Source organism: Trachemys scripta, chromosome 6 (genome assembly GCF_013100865.1).
Source record: "Trachemys scripta elegans isolate TJP31775 chromosome 6, CAS_Tse_1.0, whole genome shotgun sequence".
Classification (NCBI taxonomy): Eukaryota; Metazoa; Chordata; order Testudines; family Emydidae; genus Trachemys; species Trachemys scripta.
The window spans coordinates 127,153,251-127,177,271 of NC_048303.1; the positions used below are offsets into that span (position 1 = coordinate 127,153,251).

Below are 24,021 nucleotides of genomic sequence, written 5' to 3' on the forward strand. Positions count from 1 at the left end.
GTCTACACTAACAATTTATGTCTGTATAACTACATGGAAAAGCTACACCCATGAGCGACACAGTTATACTGACATAACCCCCGGTGTAGACAGCACTATGTCAACAGGAGAGCTTCTCCCGTCATCATAGCTACTGCCTCTCAGGGAGGTGGAGTGCCAAAACCAACAGGAGACATTCTCCCATCTTGACAAAGTGCTACAGCCACACAGCTGCAGCGCTGTAAGTGTAGACGAGCCCTGAGCAACCAAATGATTTAACTCATCAGCAGAGGACTGGCATAACTAAGCTCATTATTTTAACAGTGAAATGTTGGGCTTGATGCAAAATTATTCTATGAATTCCTGTGGCCTGTGTTATATAGGTGGTCAGACTAGGTGATCAGCATGGTCCCTTCTGGCCTTAAAAATCTATGAATCTATGAAATCAGCAGAATTTCGCTGATATCAGAACATGAGGCCCTTCTAGCAACTGAAGCCTTTTTTTGCCAGTTATAAAGTAAAAAGGGGGGTGTATTTCTTCTCTTCATCACAGCACAGGTAGGATTATAGGTGATAATACTGATAGTAACTCCTCCTTGGTCAAGGGAAGTGTGATATTTCTGAAATTACAAGTTCTAAAATGTCATTCCACTTTCTTGGCTGGGATACATTACTATGGATTCAGAGATAGTGGCAATATTCCTTCTTTGTCTTCCACTCAGTTCCCTCCTGTTACTTGTTTAAAAGGTTTTTGGAATGTCTCTGTGCTCCCAGATGGTCTTTCATCTGTAGATTTGTCTCTTCTATAAAGTTCCTGGGCTTGGAGTACCAAGCAGACTAATGGAACATCCTAATACTTGTTTTGCTTCTACTTGCATAGCAAGATGAGTGGGTCATATTGGTATGTTACTGTAGTTTTACATATGTATTATCTTACGTAAATAGATCAGTAATCCCAATCTATCCTGTCTACAACAGTAGCCAGCACCAGACATTTCAGAGGAAAATGTAAAACATCTCATATGGACACCTATGCCATAAAAGGCCTTGGGAGATCTGTGTCCCAAAGCAGGAATGTTTATTTTATCCTATTAATGAAACTACTGACATTCTTGTAAATGTCTAATCCTTTCTAAAATTCAACCAAACTCTTTGCATTGATGATATCTTGTGGCAGTGAATTCCACAGATTGACTATGCACTAGGTTTTGAAATGCCCTTTTCTCAGTTTCAAATCTGTTGTCTTCTAACTGAATGCCCCTTTCCTTCCTATTATGAGAGAGGAAAATAGACAGTCACCATTCATTACCCAACTCCTCCAAATGTAATAGTCCTAAACATTTTAAGCTCTCTTCACTATGAAAGTTTTTGTAAGAATCTAAATACTTTTTTTGTCCTTTCCTTGACTTCTCCCATTTCTGCTCCAATAATGTTGAGATGGGGTAATGAGAAATAAACATAGCATTGAAGGTGATGGCGTATTGTTGATTTATATATGTGTAATTCCAATATCATCCTTTACCCCTTTCTTAATATCCCCATACATCTTATTTGCACATTTGTTGTTGTTTACTGGTTCTCATGAGCCATTACAGTTAATTTAGAAAAAAGAACAGGAGTACTTGTGGCACCTTAGAGACTAACAAATCAGTGGCTAAGGTGCCACAAGTACTCCTGTTCTTTTTGCAGATACAGACTAACACGGCTGCTACCCTGAAACCAGTTAATTTAGACTTCATCAACATGCATGAGTGGTTGAAAAACTGGAAGAACAATGTATGGTACCTTTAAATTTCCTCTGGTGTTGTGCTTCTTAGCCACCTACCTTGGCCAGGTCTTTCTAGTTCTCATTATTCCTTTATACCAAAAATGAAAAGTTTATTATTTTAATCGGACCTGAACCAATTCCCATCATAGTGCACAGGAAAACTTCCATTGGCTTCAAGAGGAACAAGAGTAATGCTGTAGTGTTAGATAGTAACCGTTCTGGTGAAACAAGATTTCCATTTTAAAACAAACAAAAACTGAACTAGGTCTGAGCTCCTATGTGGAATGATGGGACAACAAAAATATTACAGGGACAGAAGATGCACATCTACAGAGGATTTAGGTTCTTGTAATAGATTTTGCTGGTTTCCTACAGATTCAGTGCTTTCATTTTTAAAAATTATGCTTCTAGGCCCTTTGGTTGTGAAGGTAACCTTCAGAATGTAAACAAAGCATTGTTGTCTTGGTGAGTCATCAGAGACCGAAATGCCAGCACCAAGAGAAGTGCAAACTTTCCTCCTTCCTCTTAATGGGCTGATAATTTGAGAGGCTAATTAGGATCACTTACGTGTCAACACAGTTAACCTTTTTATTGCTGATCACCATACCTGAGACTCTCCATTTATGTGGTCATCTCGGGTGGATGGACCCACCTGTCACATCTTGACACTTCATCCCTTTTACATTCCTAAGAAGAGGGCTGTAAGTTTTGACAGTCAGACACACTTTCATTTACTGTATTGGGCTAGTTGATGAACTTGCTATTTTCCTTCTGTAGGTAAACTGCTGCCTCATTAGCTAAAATCTTGGGTCTCCTGACTGCAGTTTGTGTAATTGTGTACATTTCCTATAGAGCAGCAGTGGAGAGAGCTCACTGGAACAGTCAATATTTGTGTAATAAGGCTAAGCAGAACAGATAATAGAAACACAGATATTTGTAGATAACTAAAAATTTGGGGGCATGACAGTACCTACAGATGTTTATAAAATTCCTCCAGATTTCTATTTTTCATGATTCATTGTTTTCAGGAACATAGGAATTGTCATACAGAACCAGACCAGTGGGTCCATCTAGTCCAGGAGTCTCTCTCCGCAAGTGGCCAGCACCAGTTGCTTCAAAGAAAGATGGGAAGAAACTCTGCAGAAGGAATGCAGTGCCTTGCATAATGAAACTCTGAAACCTGTCATTCTGCAGAAGGAAGTTATGGATTAACCTGTCCACAGGGACAATGTCTTCCTAACCCCCATTAGCCAGGGTTTAGTTTGTGCCTTGAAGCAGGAGGGTTCTTCCACCTCAAGAAACCTTCTGCTAAACTTGACTTCCATTAGTACACGTGTCATCTCTTGTCTTAAAGGGGAACTGATGGGTGGCTCATTCATTTATTTGAGAGGGGATATTTTAGCAAGCGCTTCCCCTTTTTAGTCCCCTGAGACATCTGAGGGGGAAACAGCTGCATCTTCCTTGTGTCTTATAGTCAAGACTCGTGCTCTTTGTGGGGAGAGGCCACAAGAAAATGACGGCAGCCCTCTGCCCTGGCGATTGAACCGGATTCTAGGACCGAGAGGCCAGATCCGTTCAAGGACTGAGATTTTGAGGGGCACCCCAGTGAAAAGAAGCAATCGAGAAACTACCTCACTGAAGATTTTTGTCCCAGGCTTGATGTCGAGCCTCCATCCTGATGTACGGTTGTTATTTTCCTGGAGTGGAGCCTGACAGAGGAGTCAGGGGTTCTTTTCATCCCATTAAAGACAAAGAGGTACATTATCCGCTCCGCCGCCGAAGGGACGTCAAAGATCCTGGAAAAGTCCCGGCGTTCTCTTCAAGCCGAGGGCTGATTTATAGAAACTTGCTGCCAGAACACATGCACATCCTGGCAGCCGGAAAGCCAGTCCCTCCCTTCCCTAATGTTCTTTTATCAGCTTCCTAGGAGGTGTCCGCTTCATTTGTCTGCGTGAATCCACCAGAGTCCGTGTGAATTCCCATGGGTTTTTCAGAAAGCGGCTGAGTCCCACAGCGCTCCTTCTGCCCAGCAATTCTCCTTCCTCCCATTTCTACAGCACTTGGTGGGAATTCTCGCTTTCGTGGTTTAAGTGGGAGGAAGAGTTAATGGGAGAATTCTGCTTTTTGCTTTAACTGAGAACGCTGTGAGGGGTGAATGAGCTCATGGGAGACGCTATCTTGTTTTCTTATCTGATGGTTACATGGCATGATCTGATTAGCCTTTGTCTCCATTTCTCGCTTGTTCTTTAGCTGTTGAGTTGGGATATTAAAGAGGACGGAGCTGTAATAAACCACCTCCATATCTCGAATAAAACCCTGGCACCTTTAAGATCCTCTCCGTCCCGCCCTCCAACCACAAAAGGTTCTTCCTGTTCGCCCAAACTAAAGCCCGATCAAAAGAACCTTTAATTACAGTTCTACTTCCTCTCCTAGCCATAGGAAGCACAACACAGCTTGAGGACTAGAGAAATGCCAATGATGAATGGTCATGTCCTTGCACTTAGATTGCTGTGGCATCACTACAATGTATTGATTTTGGAGACGGTACCCCTCCCAGCCCTAGATTACAGCCGGAGGGGTTTCTGATTTGGAATGGAAAGAAGGAGTGGGGGTGGGGTTGGAATTATTTGCAAAAGAGGTGGCTCGGAACGATTTTTTGGAAAATTACACTAAACAAAAAATCAGGGTATAGCAACTTCATCTTTGCTTTCATGCCTTCAACATCATGACACCTGATCATTATGAACCTTGATTGTTACTTTCCAAGGTTTAAAATGTTCAGCGACAGACGTGCAGACAACTTGGGGTTGGAAGGTGTAAAAGTTATTTTAAGTAGGGGATTTTTCCCAGTCAAAACATTTCAGATCTAGAAAGTAATGTTGGTGCTCGGTATTACAAGCTCTCTTTTTCCTACATGCTTATGAGTAATGAAAAACTAGCAATGGCAGAGTCTTTATTTCCGGGAGAAGACTTCAAAATACGTGCCAGCAATGGACAATTCGAGTCTCTTTCCTCCACATCAAATGCAGGCTGGAAGGGGGATTAAAAACCAACCACGTGGTGAATCTGGTTTTATACTTTGCAACCTCCAGCTCCATTATGTTCTTTACCCAGCTCAGGAAAGATTAGCCTCTAGATGGATGTGTCTGAGGGAATCAGCTCAGGGGCACATCTGCATGCAGGAACCGGTTTTTGCCAGGGCTGGTAGAAAGCTATGACCCAGCAGGCGAGATCCATGCGAGCGGGCTGTCTCAGCACCGCCAGGGCTAATGAGCGCTTCTGTGCAGGAGGCGGTGTGAAGGCACCAGCTTGGAATGGGAAGCTCTTTAGATCGCTTCTTCCCCCTCCACGTCCTCGCGCTGGCCTCTCAGTGACTCCATGTCCCAAACCTTAACTTTGTAACCACCTTCCCTCCTCTTAATCTCCTCCAGCTTCACCACCTCCTCTATCAGCATCATCTTCTCCTCCTCCTCCATCTCTTTCTTTTCCTCTCTCCTCCCTCCCTTTCCCCCCTCTTCTTGCCTTTTCCTCCTCTCTCTTTCTCCTTCTCTTTTTTCCTCCTCTTCCCCTCCACGTTGTTGTTGTTGTTAGAAAGGCTTCGTGCACCCCCTGGTGCTCTTGCGTTTTGTGTGGTAGGAGAGGAGATTGTCTTCTTTCTCTCTCTCCCTCTGGTTGCTCATTATTCAGAGAGAGACACAGAGGGTGAGAGAGAGAGGGAGAGAGAGACGGATATCTCAGGTCATCTGCAGCTGCAGCAGCAAGCCAGTGAAGGAGAGGGGGGAAAAAGCAGGGAAAGATGGCGATCCTCCATTGCTGAGACCTGGCAAGGAGCACATGAGACTCACATAACAACTTCCACAACAAACACAAGAAGAAGAGCTAGACACAGAGGAGGAGGAGAAGAAGAAAGCAGCAGCAGCAGCTTCGGGACGCTACGGTAAGTTCTTGCAATTAAAATCCATCTCCGGTTTGGCTTTGGAGAGATCATCTCTCTCTCTCTCGGCCGTATTTTTCTTTCTTTCTTTCTTTCTACCAGCCCTTCTTCCTCTGAAATCCATTCATTCGACCAAGGGAGGAAGGCGAGGAGGAAAAGAAAAAAAGGGGGGGTGTTTTGTTTGAAAGAGAGAGAGAAGTCTCCTGCATGGAGAAGGAGGAGGAGGTGCTGGTGGTGGTGGGAGGAGGAAGGCGGTTAATTAATTTTTTGTTGTTGTTGTTGTTGCATTAAGGGGGGGGGGATATGGGGCGATAAGTGAGAGATCAGCAGAGCTGGGGGGATGGATGGATGTGTGTATGTGTTAGGACTGGATGGTGCCTGGGTGTGTGGACTTGGATCAGAGACGGGAGAGACACAGAGGAGAGAAAAGCTCCGTGCTGGCACGACCCAGGCAATCGGGTGACCTCTTTCTTTTTCTTTCTCTCCTTCCTTCTCTCCTCTTCCTCCTCCCCTGGTGCAACGCTGGTCCCTCGCCCAGGTATTTGCCTCCTCGCCCCCCCTTCCCTCCGCCTCTCCTGAAGTTGGGATGTGGGGGTCTCCGGCTGGGTCTCCGGGGGGGCTGGTGGTTTCTGAAGGGGGTTGCTTGGAGGAGGACAGCGTTAGCTGGAGAGGAGAAGCCATTACACACGCTCCTGCTCTCCTCTGAGAGGGAGAGAGAGAAAGGAGGAGGAAAGAGCCTCACTTCTTGCTCAGTTCCCCGGGTGTCTCTGTCTTCCAGTCACACAGGGAAGAAAGAGCCTCCCCCCAGCAGCTTTCCCTCCTCTCCCTTTCCCTTCCTTTATCTCCCTGTCCTCCATTTGCAAGCTGTCTGCTTTGGTTCCAGTCCAGACTCCACAACACAAAGCTCCCCCCCCCCCCCTGCAGACACAGTCTCCAAGCTTTTTATGTCTCCTGGAGTAACCTTTCTTTTCCTCTTAGCATTGTAGTTTCTACCCTACACAGAGTGAGATCCTCCTGAAGCTCCCTATAGATGAGATATGATAGGATCCCTCCCTCCTCTCCTCCTTTTTAAACAAAACAAAAAAAAAGTTTCATTTGTTTTAATGTCAGCAACTGGAAAGACCTTCAAGTTTGGGGGCTTTCTGCTGCTGCTTTTCGTGTGTGTCTGTTTGTCTCATGAAGCGGCTTGCATGTCTAAGAGGAAGTGACTAGTTTGGCAGAGAGCTGTGATCTGAGTCAGGTAAGCCATGTCATGTTCTGTAGCTCCACCAGAAAATGGAGGAGAGAGAGAGAGAGAGCAGGCTCCCAGTAGACAAAGCTGAGATGGGAAGGGCTCATTATGGATGTCTCTCCATTTTTTGAAGCTTTGCTGGCAATGGCTGGCTTAATCCTAGTTTATTTTTTCCCTTAAGGGTTCTTCAGTTTTTCAGTGTGCAACCTTTTGAGGGTTCTTCTCTGTGACTTCATTCTATAAGGAAATGGAAGAAATTTCTTAGGCTCTCACCCACACAGAGAAACACATCCTGAGGTTTTTTTCTCTCCAGTTTTTCATATTGAAGTCAACCTTTGAGATTTTTCTTCTGGTTGAACTTCATGGGATTTGAGATGTTGATTCAGTTGGCCAAAGACCTAATTTTTCTTAAGTATTTGGAGGTAAGTGTCTATCACTTGAGGCTGATCAGGTTCTTCTGCAGAACACCATGAAATGTCAGTCATTAAGGTGCTAAGGGGATGTTGATAGCCTTGTATTGAGCATTTTCACTTTTGAGGCTCACCAACATTCCTTCTTTTGGATACAGTATACATTAAAATGAAACATTTTTGCCAACTAATTTGGTTACATGTTTACAATGTCACAAAGCTTTTAGAGGTGCCTTGGGGCAGGCTAGGAAGGTGAAGGTTCTTAAGGTACCATAAAAGATACGGTTTCTCATGGAGGTTTCTCTTTTTCTTCATGTTGTCTGACTTAGAAACATCCAACAACTTTCATGTTTTCAGTGTCTTAAAAATGCTTATTTCTGAAACTGTCTAGCAACATTGGTGTTCTGGTTTATTTTTAATGTCATTATGGAAACCTAAGATCTTAAAAAAATAGGATGGCATATTTTCTCAAAGCTTATTTCTTTTCATCTTTTTATATGGAATAGTTTAGGATAGCCTTAAAAAGAGGATGGCAGGTGTCCCATCACCCTCTGCCCACCAACCTTTGCAGATTGGTTGCAGAGTTTATGCAGTTCTTCAAAAGTGCAAACTGGAATCCTAAAACATTGCAGCATTTAAAGGAGCTACAATATACAGTTTGAAAGCATGGGTCAGTAGAGAGGTGTGAGTAATGTGCTTTGTACTGCGTTCAGAATATTTGGAAGAGCTCAAGAAAGCAATATGGTGGTCATAGGATAAAATACACACAAAAGTAGAAATACTTGGAGATGGTAGTTGTTGGAGTAGAACTTGGTGATTGCAGCTGCTAGAAGATTTTAAAAAACATGTTCCTGATCACTTCCAATTTTTTTGACATGGTAGTACCCGTGCAATATGTTCTACGTGTAACATTTTAGGTGGTGTGGTTCCAGAATTTTGGTTGCCAGTGTGTCTGGTTCAGTTTCTGAAAGGCTGCAAACATGTGTGTCTTTCTTTGAAACACCATTTTTGTGGGATGAACTTTGGAACACTAATTTCAGATGTGTTTAAGGTTACACTGAAACTGAATAAAAAACAAGGAAAATCCATTTACTGTCTGATCAGTGGTATGGGCCTGAATCGGTGACCACTGAAGTAAATGAAAAGGCCCTCATTTAATTCCATAAGTTTGGTTTTGGTTCTCATTGTCCTTCTTCCATCCCTGTAACTGTGAAACTATTTTTAGATAGATACATTCCATAGCCAAAAAAGCAGTGAATTTCTAAAATGAGAGAAACCAAAGGGTTTGTTCTGAGCTTAAGTTCATTGCTATAGAATAGTAGTTCTCAAACTTTTGTACTGGTGACCCCTTTCACATAGCAAGCCTCTGAGTGCGACCCCCCCTTATAAATTAAAAACACTTTAATACCATTATAAATGCTGGAGGCAAAGTGGGGTTTGGGGTGGAGGCTGACAACTCGTGACCCCCCATGTAATAACCTCGCGACCCCGAGTTTGAGAACCATTGCTATAGAACATGAAAAGTGTTATCCTGCAGTAGATATGAGATTTAAGATGAAGTACCTTAAGGGAGGGCTGACTATACATGTTGTAGTGATGGCAATGTAGAAAATCCTCAATTAGTCACTATGAATGTAACATACCACACAACACTCTTCATGTTTGGAGGGACATGGCCTTATTCTCACAAGAATGTTCCTTCTAGTGAAGATACTTACCTTGGATATTTCCAAGCAGGAACTGAAATTCACATCACAGTAAATGGACTTGATAAGTATTGAAAAGGTGGTAAACCTTAAAGTAACTTCAGAAAGAATGTCTTATTTTCTAATAGGGGTACCTCACAATTGTTCTCTTGCCTTTGATGCTCTGTTCCTTGGTTTACACAATAATTAATTACAAACCTAATAAAAGCACATATCACCATGAGCTGTGCTGTTGAAGAACATGGAATGTAAAAAAAGCACTATTGAATATTTCAAGTTGGTAGAGAGAAGAGATGCTGTTTCACTATCCAGAAAAAATGAAAAAGTATTAATGTGTATATATAATGAGTTCAGAATGTGAACAATCTGATGTGAGTGCAAAATTGGTTGGTTGATATGGAAACTAGAACAATCACAAGCAGAAGTGTAAGATTTTTGGGGGGTGGATTTATTGTTGTAACTCAATAAAGCTAAAAAAGAGATTTAATCATGTTACTGCATTGGTTTGTGACTTAAAGGAAGACTGGTATTTGGAAGCCATTAACTGATTGTGAGGATGGCTGATAAGTATTAGGAGAAAATGCTCCACATAGATACTTAGACATCTGGCAGATGTTATGCTGGGCCCTAAGGAATGGACAGTTTAATTTTAGCTCTAGAAAGGAAATAGGAAGTACTAAAATCTTATTATAGGTCAAGCTACAGTTTGAGGAAGGTTATTCCAAAAAACAAAGATACTTCTTGAAATGCCGAACTCTCAGAAACAGAGTAGTGAGCAAAAAGCTACTCCCATGATAGTTGTGTGGACTTTCTATAAGCACATGTAGGTTTACAATAAGAATTAAGATTGTTCTATTCTGCTCTAATACTATCTATGTATGTTGTTGCAGGTAATTTCTCAAATTAAGCTAAAGAACACTGCTTTGTAGTTTTTAAACTGTGAAAGAAGGACATAATCTGTAAAATTGGTAAATAACTATGTAATATTCCTTAACCAGCTTTGTCCTATTATAAATCTATAATTGACCAAACTCAGGGAAGAAAAATACACACCTAGTTGTATACTAACCAAAAATAACAACACTTTGTTAAGCGAAAATGCTGCAAAGAGTAATTTGGGGGGGTGGACTAGTTGTAGGGAAGAAAAGTTTGTAGAGCGCATCAAGTTTTTGTGTAATTTTAAGTTAATTTGTTTTAGTGAACTTGTGCTATCGTTCTGTCACACCAGGGAGGAAGCCTTATAGCAATATTTATCTGGAAGGTTCCAGTAAGCTCTCTTGGACTGAAAGAATACATTTTATAAACTGTTCCAAGTCTTCTACCAGTGACAGAATTCTATAATTTTCATTAATAATGAAGAGAGTGGATTTGTTCTGAACTTCTAGTTGGTGGCTTCCAAAAAGATATCTGTTCCCATTAGTCTAAACATCAGTGTTTCTTCAAACACAGTGGAGCATTGAACTATCCTGCTGGTGACAGGAAATGATTCTTATGGAAATCTTTCAGATAATAGTAAATGTAATATGAGCCCCTGGGATTTGAAGACCAAACCTTGAAAGTATTAACTAAAGAATGTTGGGGGGGAGAGAGGGGAGCCCACTTTACACTTCAATCTGCTAAAGTAATTCTGAAGAAAAAACAGGGCTGAGATAGGAGTTAAGACTGCTTAAATGTTCTAAAATGTTTAAGACCAAGGAACACAAATTCTTTAATCTAAGAGGGTCTGAAGAAGGTGGTGTGATGCAAGTCTTCAGTTGCTGGCAGAGACATAGTTAACATTGTAAACGGTTGAACTTCAGCATGGCACTTCTCCAAACGAGTTGACTGTTGAAAATAAAATGTTCCAGAAGAACTGGGAGAACAGGAAAGAAGTTAAAATAGCATGGTTTGTATGCCAGTGCTGAAAGAAGAAAAAGGGGGAGGAAGGGAGATAGCTTGACTTATGATAATTATCTTGTTGGTTGTAGTGAAAAGGGTTTAGTAGAAGCTTCCAAATGAGGAGACTTGATTTATAAGAATTCAGACTTCCTTTATGCCTTGTATTTTGGAAGCATTCTTTTGTCTACTCAGCTTATTTTTGGGAGGTTGAAAACACTGGGGGGGAAAAGTCAAATGAGGTTCTTTTTTCTTTTTCTTTTTTTTTCTTTTAACTTTGGAAAGAAGACCACAAGATTTAACATTTTGCCATTGTTGTCTTAGAGTTCTGTGAAGCTTCGTGTTGCAGTACAAACACAGCATTAGAGAAGCTTTGAGATTCGGCAAAAGTGGATCTTCGTTTTCCAGGTACTTGCAAGTACCCAGGCTCATTTGTGGATTTTATTTTTACTGTATTCTATCTTCAGCAAGAATACTTTCATTGGTAGAATTGCTTTGTTCAGCTTGGGGCACTGTCTTATTATTGCAATATTCTCAAACCATTCTTGACTAATTGCTAATTGAAGAAACTTTTCTTAAGCTATATTTGGAAAGAACTCCCCCCCCCCATGGTGGAAGGTTAGGACCACTTGGTATTTATTCTCTAGACATAACCCACTCTCTTTTTTCAATTAATTGAATGTCAATCCCGGATAGAGCAACAAAAAGCTGTGTCTTCTGACCTCCCTTTTTCTCCTTGTGCTGAAAACCCCAATGTTTTTGGACAATCTGCATGCAGTTGGTGAAACCATGGAAGATGAACATGCACAGTTGGCCCCTGAAGGGGGTTCATGATGTACCTGGGTGAGGCTGGTGTTGTAAAGGCTTAGTATTTTGTGATAAGGGTGGGCTAGGAAGATCCCTCAAGGAAGCCGAGCTGTTGGGACTATTTTGTGCTAAAAGAGAGTACAGGCAAGAGATCCTGAGGCACATAGCTATTCTCTCAGATGGGGAGTCACATACTTTCCTTCTAAGAATAAAAGCTTGATGATGGAGTCTGGGCAAAGAGCTGTCGTCACAGCAACAATGTCATCAGTGATTAGAAAGGACTTACAGAAAACTTAACTGGGTAATGACTGAGGGTACGTCTTCACTTACCGGAGGGTCCGGCGGCAGGCAATCGATGTTCTGGGATCGATCCCGGAAGGGCTCGCCGTCGACGCCGGTACTCCAGCTCGCCGAGAGGAGTATGCGGCATCGACAGGGGAGCCTTCCTGCCGTGTCTGGACCCGCGGTAAGTTCGGACTAAGGTACTTCGAATTCAGCTACGTTATTAACGTAGCTGAATTTGCGTACCTTAGTCCGAAGTAGGGCTTAGTGGGGACCAGGCCTATTTCAAGGCTAATGTAGTGAAAGCCAAATAACTCTAGAAGCACTTGATTGACCTGCATCACCACAAGGGAGTAGGCCTGTCAATTTAAGAATCCAGTTTTCACTGTGGATGATGCTTATATTTTTAATTGGGAAGAAGATAAAACTGAATTGTTAGGTTTGTGCTGAAGTCTATGGGACTCTCCCAGGATCCTGTGGGTATGGGGAACAATTAACCTTCACCCCATACATTGTGGGTCTGCCTTTTCCCTTCTCTGATGAATGCTATATGTTTGCAGTTTAATAATTTACCAATTGTTAAAAAAAGGAATGGGTACCAGCATAATATGGCATGTTTGCAAGAGATCTTACAAGCACATCTTCGATCCTGATCTGAAGATTAAGAAATAGGATATTTAAACCATTGCATTGCTATTGCTAATGAAAAGCTTTGGAAGGGACCTGAGAATTAGAATCCCAGCTGCTGTCAAGGTAGAGGAAATAAGGCCTTCAAAGGATGCAAGGATTAGAGTGTCAGGAAAAGCAAACAGTAGCATAAGCACAAGTAGAAAATAGGCAGGGCTGTGCAGCCAACAGAAAAGTAGGCTAAGGCATGCCGTAATTATGTGTAGTGGAAACTTGCTGGTAATAGAGCAATTGCGTGGGGTAGAGAGGCATTAAAATGATTTGTGAGACAAAACAAAGCAGATGTTAAGAGGCAGAATGATATAGGAAGACTGAGAGAAATCTGTGCTCATGATAAATGAGGGAGAAGACTTTACTGAAATATACTAAAAATGGAATTTTCTGATATATATATAGAAAGAGAGAGAGAGAGAGTATCTCTTTCCATGATCTACTGGACAGTAAGGGCTTCACTGCACCAGCTGAACGAGCAAACTCTCCTCTCCCCCTCCCCTGGTGTCTTTTCGTGTCAAACTGTTTTACTTTGGGATGACATCACTGATCGTCGGATGAATTACCTTCCGGAGTATTCTGGATGGAGATTAAATGGGCCAAAACTGCTGGAATACAACAAAGTGGACATTGATTGCAATGCTAATGGATTCAAACCATGATGGTTTGTTGTAGGGGGCCCATAAAAGACTTCCCTTCCACATATTGCCAAAATGTCTCTGATTATTGGCTAAGATAGAAGTGTGTGCGTATTGGAGGTGGGGGGTCTGGGGAAATGGGAAGAAAAATCCTGTACTTTTGTTGCAAATTAAATTTTTTGAATTATTGCTTAAAAAGGGAAACAAAATAGCTAAGATGCAAGAGTTCATGTGCTTGGAGATTCAGATCAAGAGGGCAGTGCCATTTTACTTGTAGAGCATGGTATATTTACCTTTTAACTACTTGAAAGTTAGTTATCTGTTGAAGACTTTAATTTAGTGTTTAGTTGGGAAAGGGATCATTAATAAAGGGCTCACTGCAGTCTGAATGTCAGAGTTCAGCTGTCTGGTGATGAAACTAAAAGAAAAGTAAACATTTTTTTCCCTTTCTGCCTCCTTCCTCCTGTAGTTAATTTAAAATTGACAGCTCCAAGAATTCCACATTTCCTAACTTGGGCTAAACAAAAGTTCTAGAATAACTCATGAAGTTGATTAATTCACTGAAGGTTTCTGCTAACCAGTATATGAAGTGGACATTCCAATGTCTGTTTTTTTTTTTTAAAAAGTAGATCAGAAACAGGAATCAAATAATCAGTGGGGTCATTGATGATCAAGGTGTTAAAGGAGCACTCACAGAAGACAAGGCCATTGCGGAGAAGCTAAATGAATTCTTTGCATCAGTCCTCACTGCTGAGGAACTGTGCCAGATTAAGGTGTCAAAGGAGGAGGTTTTGGAACAAACTGATAAATTAAACAGTAGTAAGGTCTGAGGTACTCACCCAAGAGTTCTGAAGGAACTCAAATATGAAATTGCAGAATTACTAACTGTGGTATGTAACCTATCGCTTAAATTACTTCTGTACCAGATGACTGGAGGATAGCTAATGTAACGCCAATTTTTAAAAAAGGCTCCAGAGGTGATCCTGGCAATTATAGGCCAGTAAACCTAACTTCAGTACCAGGCAAACTGGTTGAAACTATAGTAAAGAACAGAATTATCAGATACATAGATGAATACAATATGTTGGGAAAGAGTCAACAAGCCTTTTGTAAAGGGAAATCATGCCTTACCAATCAGAGTTCTTTGAGGGGGTCAACAAAGGGTGAACAAGGGTGGATAAAGTGTACTTGGACTTTGAGAAAGCCTTTGACAAGGTTCCTCACCAAAGGATAAGAAGGAAGGTGCTCTCATGGATCAGTAACTGGTTAAAAGACAGGAAACAAAGAATTTCCTTTGTCAGTGGTCAGTTTTCACAGTGGAGAGAGTTAATAGCAGGGTCCCCCAAGGTCTGTTCTGGGACCAGTGCTGTTCAACATATTCATAAATGACCTGGGAAAAGGGGTAAACAGTGATGTGTTAAAGTTTGCAGATGATACAAAATTATTCAATACAGTTAAGTCCAAAGCTGACTGTAAAGTGTTACAAAGGGCTCTCACTAAACTGGGTGATAGGGTGACAAAATGGCAGATGAAATTCAATGTTGATATATGGAAAGTAATGCACATCAGAAAACATAATCTCAACTATACATACAAAGTGATAGGTTCTAAATTATCTGTTACACCCAAGAAAGAAATTTTTGAGTCATTGTGGATAGTTCTCGGAAAACATCTGCCCAATGTGCAGCAGCAATCAAAAAAGTTAACAAAGTTAGGAACCGTTAGGAAATATCATAATGCCACTATATAAATCCATGTTACGCCCACATCTTGAATACTGTGTGCAGTTCTGTTTGCCCCATTTCAAAAAAGATATGTTAGAATTGGAAAAAGTATAGGGAAAGGCAACAAAAATGATTAGGGGTATGGAGCAGCTTCCATATGAGGAGAGATTGTAAAAACTGGGACTGTTCAGCGCAGAAAAGAGACAACTGAAGGGATATATATTAGAGATCTGTAAAAATCATGAATGGTGTGGAGAAAGTGAATAAGGAAGTGTTATTGATCTCGTCACATAACACAAGAACGCCAGGGGTCAACTAATGGAATTAATAGCCAGTAGGTTTAAAGCAAACCAAAGGAGGTCCTTCTTCACACAACACAGTCAACCAGCGGAACTCTGCCATGCGATGTTGTGAAGGCCAGAACTATACAAGGGTTCAAAAAAGAACTAGATAAGTTCATGGAGGACAGGTCCATCAATGGCTACTAGCCAAGATGTTCGGAGATGCGACTGCATGCTCTGGGTGTCCCTAGGCCTCTGACTGACAGGTCCTGGGACTGGACGACAGGGAATGGATCACTTGGTGATTGCCTGTTCTGTTCATTCCCTTTGAAGCATCTGGGCATTGGCCACTGTCGGAAGACACGATACTGGGCTGATTGGACCATTGGTCTGATCCTGTATGGCCATTCTTATGTTCTTATAAACTTCTGAGATGGTACGGAGGAATGATGGTTAAGGCACAGAGCAATAAGTCAAACATGAGTTTTTGTTCCCAGCTCTGCCAGACGCTTCCTGTGTGAAGCTGGACAAATCATTTGTGACCAAAATATCAAAAGTAGCCAGACTTTTTTTTTTGGTTGAGTGCCTAACTTGAGACCTTTTGGGCCTGGTTTCTTCAGAGGTGCTGAACACTCCTAGCTCTCCTCAGCTTCAGCTGGAGTTGTGGTTGCTCAATGCTTCTGAAAATTGGGTTGAAGTGATCTCTGGTGGAACTGAGGAATCCAGTATTAGTGGTTGTTTCTGGAAATTTTGTCCCTAATCACTCTAAAAAACAGGGATAAATAACACTTATCCATGTCAGAAGGGATATTGAGAAGCTAAACTCACAGGGCCAGATTCTGCCACTTTTACTCATTTTGAAATAGAAATAGTTAGCATCCCCTTCAGAGTAAGGAACTATTCACTGTGTGCAAGAGGAGCAGAATCGGGACCATTGCTTGTTAAGCTCTCTGAGACCCTGGGATGGAAGATGCTATAGAAGCCCACAAGTTTCATTCTTTATCATTTAGCACCACTGGGCTACCATGCAAGTACTCATCCAGTGAACCTTTAGTTGTGCTGACTGATCATCTGTTTTCAGATGTGTATTACTAGCTAGGGTTTGTAAGGAAGAGGAGACTAAAAATATACACACTGTGTCTATGTAACTCTTTATTTGGTAGTGGCTTGGTAGGGCTGAGCAGCTCAGGAAGGGAGCAGCAACAAAGGGGTAGGTGTCAGTAGTCTGCTGTTCTACTAGAATCAGTATTTTCCTCTGTGTTTATTTTGTTTTGCGAAAAGCATGGGGGGAAAATGACAGAGAATTGAAAAACAGAAATACTGATACTGTCTCGTTCTGGTGAACAGAAGGTTCTCATCTTTGCATTTCAGTTTTTCTCTTGCTTGTCTTTGTTTTGGTAATTTGCTCTGGCTACAGGATATAGAGGTACCACTATTGGCAGGTTCTGAAACCCACATGTGTAGTAGGACCAGTTCAGATATTTTGGACAGTCCTCCATTCAGTTTAAGGAAATTAGCGAGTGTTAAATATTACAAGAGTATCCAGAGAGTTCTCAGTCTAATTAATTAGCTCCTGACTGCTAAATGGTTGCTATCCTCTTAGTACAGTTCCAAAGGCCAGAGCTTACAATGAAGCAAGGAAGTGCTTCAGTTCCTGGTCAGAAGTGCATCTGAAAGTTAAATCTTGTAATATCAAGTCTACTTGTATCAATTCCTTTTGGTCTATTGATCTTTTATCTTCTGTTGGGGGGAGGAAATGGGGAGAAAGGATATCAGCTTTCAGCTTTGTCAGGTCATAGAGAGGTCAAGTTCCCTTGTCTACGATGAAGCATATTGTGTGAAACAGCATTGTGTATGATAGTAGTTATGTAGAGAGACTATAACTTTATCAGGCCCCCTGGAGGTAAATATTACTTACAGCCATTAAGTGAATCAACATATACAGTGCCTCTTCTGGCCTCTTGGCCCAGTGGTTGTAGGATAGGAAAAATAAAAAGCATGCCTCTTTGGAGGTTATAGCTGACTAGCTAAGCAATTAGTTTACTGGACACTTTCCGTTAGATAAAGAAAAAGTTCCTTCTCGGAAGTATGTGGACTCTGCCATCAGATGCTCTATTATCAAGTAAGATCTGGTAGACGTTTCATTCAAGGACAGAATATTATTACTTGCTGAAACTGTTGGGAGGAATGAGTCAATATATTGGGGTCTCCCAACTGCATGAATAAATAAGTACACCTGAAATGTTCTTTTAAATTAATGTATCAGATCATAGATTACAGAGCAATAACACAAGTGTTAGCATACCATACACCTTTCTTTCCACTCCCCCTTCCTCAATGTACTCCATAGATCTCAATAAGGAGGAATATAAGGCTTTCAATGTGCTATGCTATCAGGAGGTCACAAGGAATCATGTTAAAACTGTTAATATTTTAATTATGGTTTCACAACTAGAAAATGCAATCCAACCTAAAGCCTTGAATCAGAAGTTGCAGTGGCAGGGTGGCACTTGACTTGAAATGAGCAAACCAAATCTTATATGCAAATGAACATGAAACTTTTTCTGCTTTTTACTTGCACCATTTAAACACTTGGCTGTGCTCCCCTGTTTTCCAGTGCTAAATGGCTCTCCATAGGTTTATTCATGTAGCTTCAGTGATGTACAGTAATGTAGGGTCTGCTTACCCGTGTTCCGATCTTCTCTGTGGAGATGTTTATTTTAAGAGTTCATGTCTACTTAGTTTTGCTAATACTGTACTGTAATATCAGATGGGCTGTTGAGACCTCAAGGGGTGAGTAAGCTATTTTTAGTGTGTTTGAAGGGTAGATGATGTTTCAGATTATGGAATGACTTTCTGGAGGGTTCATTACCGTATACTGAAGTTTAGTATGCCATGGCAATGGAGTTCAGTCATATGATTATGATGAGGTAGTATCTTAACTGGGACATAAAAAATGGAGAACATTTACTTTCTTCTATCTGGGAAATTTTAAAGGTAGATGGAGCTAAATTGCTACAATGGATATTCTTACACTTGCCATCTAAATATAGTGAGAACTTCTAGTCTTCTTTATAGGTGAAATAAGCAGCCTGTTGACAGCAATGCTTGCTATTCTGTAGCCCACAAGTTTACCCCCAAAATCAGAGGAAGCTTCATATCCAGATGGCTTTTTAATTGGTCAGACCCCTTTGCTACCTTTCCATGTTCTGGTTACTAGAGTATGATGGAAAACAGCAGATGAGGACTTATCCTGCAAAAGCTTATTTGTGTGTAGCTTATTCATGTGAGCTGTCCCAGTGATTTGATTGAATTTCAGTATGATTACTCATGTGAGTAAATGTGTGGCAGACCAGACCCTTAGTTCCACAGAGTGTGACTCTTGGGGTTTGCAGTGATGCACTTGGAAATGACATCTTAAATGCGAAATGCACTTAATTTTCAACAGCTACCACCTAAATACATAAGTTGTTCATTGGTGCTTGCGGATGGGGATACTGATGGAGTTCATTTAAACTCTCTAACAAGTGCTAATGCAATAGATAATTCTTTCACTTCTATTCATACTGCCCTCGTGTTTTGCATTCCCACACTTTGCATTTTGGTTTGGGGGTAGGGGAGTGCAATTTGGCATTTGTCTGATAAATACTTAAGTTGGATTTCATTTAGTGCCTGCATATCCCTGAGGTGTGATTTCATATAACGATGAAGCTTAAAAGAACTTTCCCTTTGTTCTGTTGAGTGTGCACTCAGTAGATGGTGTTCATATACTTCATATCATCTGTATTTATAATGGTGTTTCTGGAAGCTGGGGATTTTGACAAGTTACTTTATAAAGAGCTGGTTTTGAATTATAAGTGATTATGATAGATACTAATGTAGTTGTCAATGAAAATTGATCAGAGAAAATGCTACCAGGGCCCTTTGTAATTAGAGGTGTGTGTATGTACATAATATAAGTTGCTATCCATGTGGTTGTACTGCTATGGTACTTAATCTGGCAGATCATTTAAATATTTACTCCAAAAGATCTTGTTCCCTGTTGGTGTGAAGCAGTATTTCCAGTTATTTTTATCTTAGCAACCCTGTTGGAGATGAACCAGACATTCTGCTGTAAACTGTCCCTGCGTTTTGATAGAATTTAATAAAATAAAGTTTAATGGTTTGATCCCAAGGGGAGAACAGACCATCTGGTTAACAGAAGGTTAGGCCGAGTAATGTATTGCTGAGAGTGGCACAAACCAACCAAGAATATCTGGTAATGTGTCCAGTTGCTGCATGTATTAAGCATTGAAATGGTGCTTTCAGATCTGCAGAGCCAGCAGTCCTGTTACCACTGCTGTGACGCAGGAGATAATTCTGTTGGGCAAGCAGCAGCATGGGGGTGGATCTACAGTACAGGATGTGTAATGTCAACATGAAGCATTGGAGCTGGCAGTAAGAAGGAAAGCAGCCATTTCATGCCAGTGCAGGAAGCCTAAATAGATTTTTCCCTCTGCATCTTCTCCTTTTATGTTGCTTTCATTTCAGTATTACATGATTACCTTGTGCTTTGTCATCTGAAAACTTCAGCCCAGCAGGATTTCATTTCTTTCTCTTTTTGAACCTGTCGTTTTAAACAACTGAAGTATACTCCAAAAGCATGTATGATGGGTAAAAAAAGGGGGGGTGAACAAATCTGGAGAATGAGAAGGGTTTAGTCATGTGAGTCTTGAGCTTCGGATGAAGTTTCATTGTGGATCCTTTTGTCTTTAGTGCAGAGACAGTTTGTTCAAAAGCAGCAATCATTTGAGAACATTGTACTGCAGCTGTGAAGTGAAGAAGGGTACAGAATATTGCAAGTGATACTGCATAGACTTTGCAATTATGTAATTGCTAAGTAACCATAGACAACCGTCACAATTGTCTTTGCTTTCCCTCTTAACAGGGAAGTCCTACAGTTTAAGGGTTCTTTTTCCCTTTTTGTAAAAGCCAGAGGCAAATTAACCCTCTAAAAGCCAAATACAATCACTGGAGTGAATAAATTTGCAGGAGGAGACTTCATAAATGAAGTTGCCCGGCACTCTCTTGACTCAGACTGCAAAAGCCTAGTGGCTTGCAGTGTTGTGGATTCTTCTGTCAGCTGAATAGGAAATGTCTCTTTCTTTTTTTAAACCGGAGACACCTTCCTGTAGTCACAGCATGGAGTATACCAGAGCTTACTCAGTAATGGGCATGGCAGAGCTGTGCTTCATAACCAGAGCCCTCTCAATTTCTGTTGCCTGTTCAGTGGGATTTTGAAGGAATACTATTACAGCCTAACTTGAATGAATACTTGTCTTGGATGCTGTTTTGTGGTAGCCCTGCAAGGTATGACTAGCTTCAGACGTTCCTGAGAGCTGATGACAGAAGTAGTCAACCCACAGGTATGTTTTTCCAGTAGCATTTTGGGGATGGGAGGAGATGTACATAAAATGAGATCTGTCTAGGAAGACTGTTTGTTCTGTGCTCTAATAACTTCATCCCTTCACCCTTCTGCTCACTCCACTGGCTCCATTCAGAAGATTTTTGGTTGAAGTACTGCAAGGCTAGGACTTGTGCTTACAGTATATATTTGTGGTTGTTTTTAAAGCTCAGCTAAAAATGACACCGAACAATTTATCTGGAACTGGAATGGCATTTCCCAATGCAGAACTTCTTCTTAGTTATGTAAAATAATCCCAGGTTGCAGTAGTTATTTCTGTACTAGGCTGTTCAAGGATATATCTGAGCCAAGAGAACTTACTTTAATAATAGAAGATACAGTTCCTTCATCACATCTTATATAATTCTCACTCTACAAAGCTTTGTTTTCCATTGGCTGGTTGTCTTGTGTTTTCAGTATTATTTGACAACTTCCTAGCACACTTTGGATGAACTCACAATCAGGTGTGTTTTCCCCATCATAAATAAGAAATAATGTTTCATGTTGTTCCCAGATTTTTGCTTGGGATATTTTCCTTCAAACTTCTTTGTGTTGTAGAAATGCTCTAAAGAAATCTTATTTGACTTTTTTTTAAACAAAAAAAGTGATTCACTGTGAGAATGGCTGATTATAAATAACTTCTAAAATAATATCTTACCCATAGCAAAGTTGGCAGTCTTCCATTGAGTTAGCCTGTTTCAGCAAGGAGCTCTGGCTTAAGATATAAAGCAATCTGCAGGGACATATGATCGCACATACTGGCTGTTTTCTGTGTTATCATCACTTGCTCTAGCTGATGACTGGGAATTACAACCATTGTCCGAAAGACCAGTGGAATCCACAGTACATGACACCAGAGGAATGGGCATGACCTATAAGTATTGAGTAGGTAGGATGCTAGACAGCTTCTTAAGGATTTTGGAGTTCAGAGTGAGTCTTCATGGCACAGTGTTGTGGAGTAGTCATCTAAGTGAATGTTCATAATAGATATCCTTTTTTGTTTCTGGCATTAAATACACAAAACAGGTAACACTAGGCAAAGGATGTCTTGATGATGACTCTGTGATTGCCTGTAGGAATTGTGATCTGTACATAACGACAACATACCTTCCTGGGAGATCTCTCCTCCCTGTGGTTTCTAATGCCTGTGGTGATGGTGTAGTGAAGATTTGTAATGTAGTGACTTTAGAAAGAAGACATTGTGCAGTTACATAAAAATATTACCCAAAAGAAAATAAGGAACGTAGCATAAAAAGAGTCAGTATGCATTATTCTGAAGATATCACAAGACCAACATTAATGTCCTCATATGTTCCACTTTATGCTTTGATTACACTCACATGGCTTGGTAGTGACTTCATCTAAAGCTCTCAAAGTATAATACTTGTTTGTGGTTTATGGCAATCCAGCAGCCATATTATCTCAGCATTTATCTGAGAAGCTTCAGTAACTACCATGTACAAAATTATTTACAGGTTATATATTAGTACATAGAAACTTGGCAAATGATCTTTTTATTTCCATGAGGAGATTGGACTCCTCAACTTATCTCCTACTTTAGCTGGACTAAGTGCTTATATATAGCTACCTAATATTCATCAAAATTTAAACTCATCCCATGTTACCTTCTGAATTTCTGTTCCATGGCACTTGTAATAATAACTGTAGGTTTCTGATGAAACAGCCTCTCTTTATTGGCCTCTGTGTTGCATGTGGTGTGGCACACAGTATTCTAGTAGGGTAGCACACGTAAAACAGAAGAGCAGGACCACAAAACTGGAAGACTGGAATCACTGTGTCATGCATAGTTTTATAAGAATCTTGAACTCTAGGCATCTTGAATTCTGGCTGGTAGGATTGTGTTGGGTAGAATACAGGTTGAAGATGCCAACAGTGATGTTGGATGGTGGTTTCCTCTCTCTTCCCTCCCCCCTATTTTCAGAAAATGCAATATTTGACAAGTATCAAAGGGGAAGCCGCGTTAGTCTGGATCTTTAAAAGCAGCAAAGAGTGAATATTCACCCATGAAAGCTCATGCTCCTATACGTCTGTTAGTCTATAAGGTGCCACAGGACTCTTTGTTGCCAATATTTGACAGATCGCTAACTTTTGTATCATGCCATTGAGATAGATACATATCACTGAAAAAATAAAACCATGAAGAACTTAGTCAAAAACACTGATCACAAATCCTGAACAAAATTTATATTTTGCAAATGCCGCAATGATTCAGATTCAGAGGTTGTTTATCTGGGCGATAACTTGTGTGCCTATGAAGGAGAAGTATGGACTAAGACAAGATGGTAACAAACCTTCCCCATGGTATTCTATTCTACACTGAGAGATGCATGTTTTCAAAGATGAAATTGTGGGAATGTAGAGTAATGAGGGATGGATGGTGTTTCTCCACAAACTGCAGGAACTGTTAGAGCCTGTTCTCTACTGTTCTCTGAGCCAGGCTAAAATGCTCAGATGTGGGGGAGTCCATCATCTCTGTTTCTGAACTGGATGCTTTTGCACTTAAAAATGAGTTTAACCATTCTAAATCGGGCATGACCAGAAGCTTTCAAACGTGGGTGACCTTGCAGCTTTAGCGAAATCCACTGGAACTGTTAGCTTCAACCTTACTGAAGGACACATTCTGAAGAGCTAGCCCATTAAGCAAGCTTTTGAAGGGTGTGCTCCGCAGAGCAGCTTCCTGTTATTTGGTTAATGGTTGACCTAGTTCTATTGCCATATGCTTCCTGGAATGGATTCTAATATAAAGTATGTGCTAAAGCAAGACTGGGATAATAGCAGGAAAGTCAAAGCCTTTATGAAACAGTAATCATGTTACTGCTAGTATATTTTGGAGGATACTGTGGTTACTAAAAATGGCAATGTATTCTCCAGGAACTGTTTACTGATTCTGATTGCAAACTGTTGAGTATTAATCAAGCCCATTTATAATGTTTCATTTTATGTTTTTTTCAGACTCACCTTTTGTACAAAAGGTTTGCATCAGTAATTCTCATGTGCATGTGTATGTGTGTGAGGCTGAAGTTAGGGACTGAAGCACTCTGATTGAATTTATAGCTGCAAGGAAAGATTAGATTAGATTTGGTTAAAAGCACGTGATTTTTCCTGTGGTGGGATATTTTTTTTCATTGCAAACCATAGATTAGTAAATCCGTTGTTGTTGTTGTTTAAAGTCTGGCTAGAAGCCAGAATCTGAGAGTTAAGACATTTACCTGGATTCAGCTATACTAGGGCACATAATTTAAAG

The 24,021-nt window shown here is 40.8% G+C and overlaps 1 protein-coding gene across 8 annotated transcripts in view; it reads left to right on the top strand.

Annotated features, from left to right (window-relative positions):
* Nucleotides 1-5,260: 5,260 nt before the first annotated feature.
* ZNF462 (zinc finger protein 462) overlaps nucleotides 5,261-24,021 on the top strand; it is a 119,063-nt gene continuing 100,302 nt past the window's right edge. For 3 of the 8 annotated variants that reach the window (XM_034774441.1, XM_034774445.1, XM_034774444.1), the window contains exon 1: nucleotides 5,994-6,219. In XM_034774441.1, coding sequence (XP_034630332.1) covers nucleotides 6,030-6,219 — 190 coding nt within the window. In that variant the 5' untranslated portion in view covers nucleotides 5,994-6,029. Of the gene's footprint in view, nucleotides 5,685-5,992; nucleotides 6,922-6,973; nucleotides 7,335-19,776; nucleotides 20,719-24,021 lie in introns of those variants that run through there. The other 5 variants (XM_034774447.1, XM_034774443.1, XM_034774446.1 and 2 more) reach the window with 5 other exon arrangements.